General features: G+C 42.8%; 1 protein-coding gene across 1 annotated transcript; it reads left to right on the forward strand.

Moving 5' to 3' along the window:
* The first annotated feature begins 3,070 nt into the window (after positions 1 to 3,070).
* LOC137649206 (general transcription factor II-I repeat domain-containing protein 2A-like) lies at positions 3,071 to 3,742 on the forward strand. The gene has a single exon (XM_068382194.1). The coding sequence runs from the start codon at positions 3,071 to 3,073 to the stop codon at positions 3,740 to 3,742; it is 672 nt and encodes a 223-aa protein (XP_068238295.1).
* Positions 3,743 to 4,078: the final 336 nt, after the last annotated feature.

Below are 4,078 nucleotides of genomic sequence, written 5' to 3' on the forward strand. Positions count from 1 at the left end.
CTTCGGGCTCAACGTGGCTCCACGGATCTTCACTAAGCTGGCAGACGCAATCGTCCAACAGCTTCGTCTTCAGGGCGTCCAAGTGATGGCCTACCTAGACGACCGGTTAGTCTGGTCGACATCGCCCGAAGATTGTGTGAGAGCCTGCAACAAAGTCACCCAGTTCCTAGAGCATCTGGGCTTCAAGATAAACGCCGAGAAATCTCGCCTCTCTCCAGCTCAGAAGTTCCAATGGTTGGGAATCCATTGGGATCTTCAGTCACACCGCCTTTCCATCCCACAGAAGAAAAGGAAGGAAATAGCAGGGTCTGTCAGAAGGCTTTTAAAATCCAAACGGATCTCAAGACGACAGCAGGAACAAGTCCTCGGCTCTCTACAGTTCGCCTCTGTGACAAACCCAGTGCTTTGCGCACAGCTAAAGGATGCCACGGGAGTCTGGAGACGTTTCGCATCCATCGCTCGAAGAGACCTCAAGAGAGGGCTTCCAAACAGACTTCGCTTACTCTTAAAGCCGTGGTCAGAAGCAAAGGCCCTGAAAAGGTCCATCCCTCTTCAACACCCGCCTCCATCGATCAACATCCACACGGACGCTTCACTGGAGGGTTGGGGAGGTCACTCCCACCAACAACAGGTTCAAGGAACATGGTCTCCCCTATTCAAGACGTTCCACATCAACATATTGGAGGCCATGGCGGTTCTTCTCACCCTGAAGAAACTCTCCCCGCCTCCCTCGATCCACATTCATCTGACTCTGGACAACTCGGTGGTAGTCAGATGTCTCAATCGTCAGGGCTCGAGATCGCCCCAGATAAATCAGGTACTTCTTCCGATCTTTGGTTTGGCAGAAAAGAAGAAATGGCACCTGTCTGCAGTTCACCTACAAGGATTCCGCAACGTGACGGCGGACGCACTATCAAGGACAAGCCCAATAGAGTCGGAATGGTCTCTAGACGCAAGGTCATTCTCCTTCATCTCTCACCAAGTCCCAGAACTTCAGATCGATCTCTTCGCGACGAGCGACAATAATCAACTTCCTCGATATGTGGCCCCGTACGAGGACCCCAAGGCAGAAGCAGTGGATGCCATGTCACTGGATTGGAACAGATGGTCCTTCTGCTGAAAGTCCTCTTCAAACTGAGAACCTTCAAAGGGACAGCGGCCCTAGTGGCTCCCAAGTGGCCCCGGAGTAATTGGTACCCCCTGGTCCTGGAGCTGCAGCCCACGCTGATTCCTCTACCGGGTCCAATTCTCTCTCAACAAGTACGGAAGTCGACTGTCTTCGCTTCATCACTGAAAGTCAGGGACCTTCATCTCATGATTTTCTCTCCTTAGCCGCAAAGAAAAGGTTTGGGATCTCGAAGAAAAGCTTAGACTTCCTCGAGGAATAGAAGACTGAATCTACCAGACGGCAATACGAATCTTCCTGGAGAAAGTGGGTCTCTTTCGTCAAGGCAAAAAATCCTACGGAAATCACCATTGATTTTTGTATGTCCTTCTTCATTCACCTTCATGGACAAGGCTTAGCGGCCAACACAATTTCCACCTCCAAATCAGCCCAGACTAGACCACTCCTATACGCCTTCCAGATTGATCTGTCCAGTGATATCTTCAATAAACTGCCAAAGGCATGCGCTAGACTATGCCCAGCACCCCCATCAAAACCTATCTCCTGGTCCCTGGACAAGGTGCTCCATTTTGCTTCTAGCCTGGACAACGATTCGTGCCCTCTGAAAGACTTGACTCAAAAAGTTATCTTCCTTTTTGCTCTCGCCTCGGGTGCCCGAGTCAGTGAAATAGTGGCATTATCAAGAGAAGAGGGTCATATCCTGTTCGCAGAGACAGGAGAGCTTACCCTCTTCCCCGATCCAACTTTTCTCGCTAAGAATGAACTACCCACCAGGAGATGGGGCCCTTGGAGAATCTGCCCCCTGAAGGAAGTGATTTAATGGACACTTAGTGTTTCTAATAGACTGTTCTTACCAAGGTGAAATGTCATAGACTTTACATGAGTGCCACATGCCCTAGGGAAGGGCTACTCAACTGGCGGCCCGCGGTCCGAATCTGGACCTTCTGAGTGTTATAGTTGGACCCCAGGCCTCAGGAGAAGAAAATATATTTAAGTAACACGAAGGTCCTGGTGATGGATTCTTGCAAGTGTATTTCCTCGGCTGTGAGTCAGGGGTCTATAGTACTTATGTACAGTATTTAACTTACGAATGCTCCTAGGACCTATATATATATATATATATATATATATATATATATATATATATATATGTATATATAGATATATATACATATATTTATTTATTTATTTATTCATTTATTTATTCATAATAGTTTCCACATGAATTAGCATTTCCCGTTACTGCTATTGGCTGTTGATCTTATGTCCTAACTTGATCAAGTACTGAAAAAAGCACCTTGTATCTCACTGGCTATTGATGAATCAACAGACAGTACCGACAATGCTCAACTCATTGTTTTTGTGAGATATGATGCAGGGGAGAAAAATTTTTTCCAGGACTCGTTGGGTGAGACTGACCTTAAAGGAAGAGCATGGGGAGAGGATATTTATGGATCCTTGAAAAGCATGTTAGAATCAAGAAATATTTATGTCAAATCCATCATTTCAGTGACTACAGATGGAGCTCCAGCCATGGTTGGTCGAGAGAGGGGACTAGTTGCAAGATTAAAGGAAGATAATCCGGACATGATAAGTTACCACTGAATAATCCACCAATCAATTCTGTGTTCCAGTCTAGGAGATGAATATGGTAAAGTAATGAAGACTATTATGAAGCTAGTAAACTTCCTTCGATCAACTTCAGCACTACAACATCGTCTACTACGAACCTTTCTTTCCGAGGTCAATGCAAGCTATGACGATTTACTTGTGCACAATAATGTGAGACGGCTAAGTAAGGGCAAAGTTTTGGAGCGATTTTGGGCAATTAGGAAGGAGTTGCAAACTTTCCAGTAGGATCAAAACAGTGTGAAGGCAAAGGCATTTTCTGAATTTTTGAAAGATGACAAGAAAATTGAAAGTGTTGGATTTTTGGCAGACATAATGTCACTTTTGAATGATCTCAATGTCAAACTGAAAGGGGAAAAATACACTATCTCCAACTTGATCTCAGCAATTCGAGCTTTCCAGAAAAAAAATGCACTTTTCAAGGACGATATTCAGAGCCAACTTTTCCATTTTCCAAGACTTTTGGAGGAACGTAGAGATGAAAAAGACACTAAATATGTCCAATTTATTGAGGAGCTGATCGACAATTTTAAGGTTCGCTTTGATGATTTTGTTCTTGGAAAACAGTTGCTGCTGTTCATTCAAAACCCTTTTCTAGTGACAGATATCACAGAATTTTCAGTCGAAGCAAATCTCACTTGGAAATGGGTACATGCTGCTAAAATCCAACTGGAACTTACTGACTTTCAAGAGAATGTAGCGCTGAAACAAGTATTCTGTGATTGTACACCAGAATCATTTTGGTCAAAAGAAGGATCCCCTGCTAATTTTCTTACTCTTCACAGATTAGCAGTGCAAATTCTCACGATGTTTGGCTCCACTTACTGCTGCGAATCTGCTTTCTCAACTATGAACCTAGTGAAGAACAATTTTCTCTCCTGTATGACCAATGAACACCTCCACCACTGTCTTCGACTCGCTATTACTCCATTAGTACCAAAATTTCGGGAACTAGAAAAGAGCAAAAAGTGCAATTTCTCTCACTAAATTCTCGTTGTGGTGTTTTGATTTTTTTTTTTTTAATTCGAAAATTCATTTTGTTTTCTGAGAAGGAATGTTCAACTCTTGTTATGTTTTAAAAGTGGTAATTGTTTATTATTAAAATACCATAATATGAAACAGTATTTCATTTTAGAACTCTCAATTTCAGTTGTTTTTATAGAGAAAAACATTCAAGTCTTGCAATACATTAGGTATAAAATTTAATACTTTTATTTCCACGTTTTGAAAATTTGTATAAATAAAACAAACAGTGAATATGAAATTAATAAAAATCATGGTTTACTACCCTGTTCTCGAATTGGTTGTTTTATTTTCATGATT

This window comes from Palaemon carinicauda, chromosome 11, assembly GCF_036898095.1.
Source record: "Palaemon carinicauda isolate YSFRI2023 chromosome 11, ASM3689809v2, whole genome shotgun sequence".
Lineage (NCBI taxonomy): Eukaryota > Metazoa > Arthropoda > Malacostraca > Decapoda > Palaemonidae > Palaemon > Palaemon carinicauda.

Bases quoted from the DNA above. Each gene is read 5' to 3' on its own strand.
- LOC137649206 (XM_068382194.1), top strand. From the start codon at position 3,071: ATGTCACTTTTGAATGATCTCAATGTCAAACTGAAAGGGGAAAAATAC.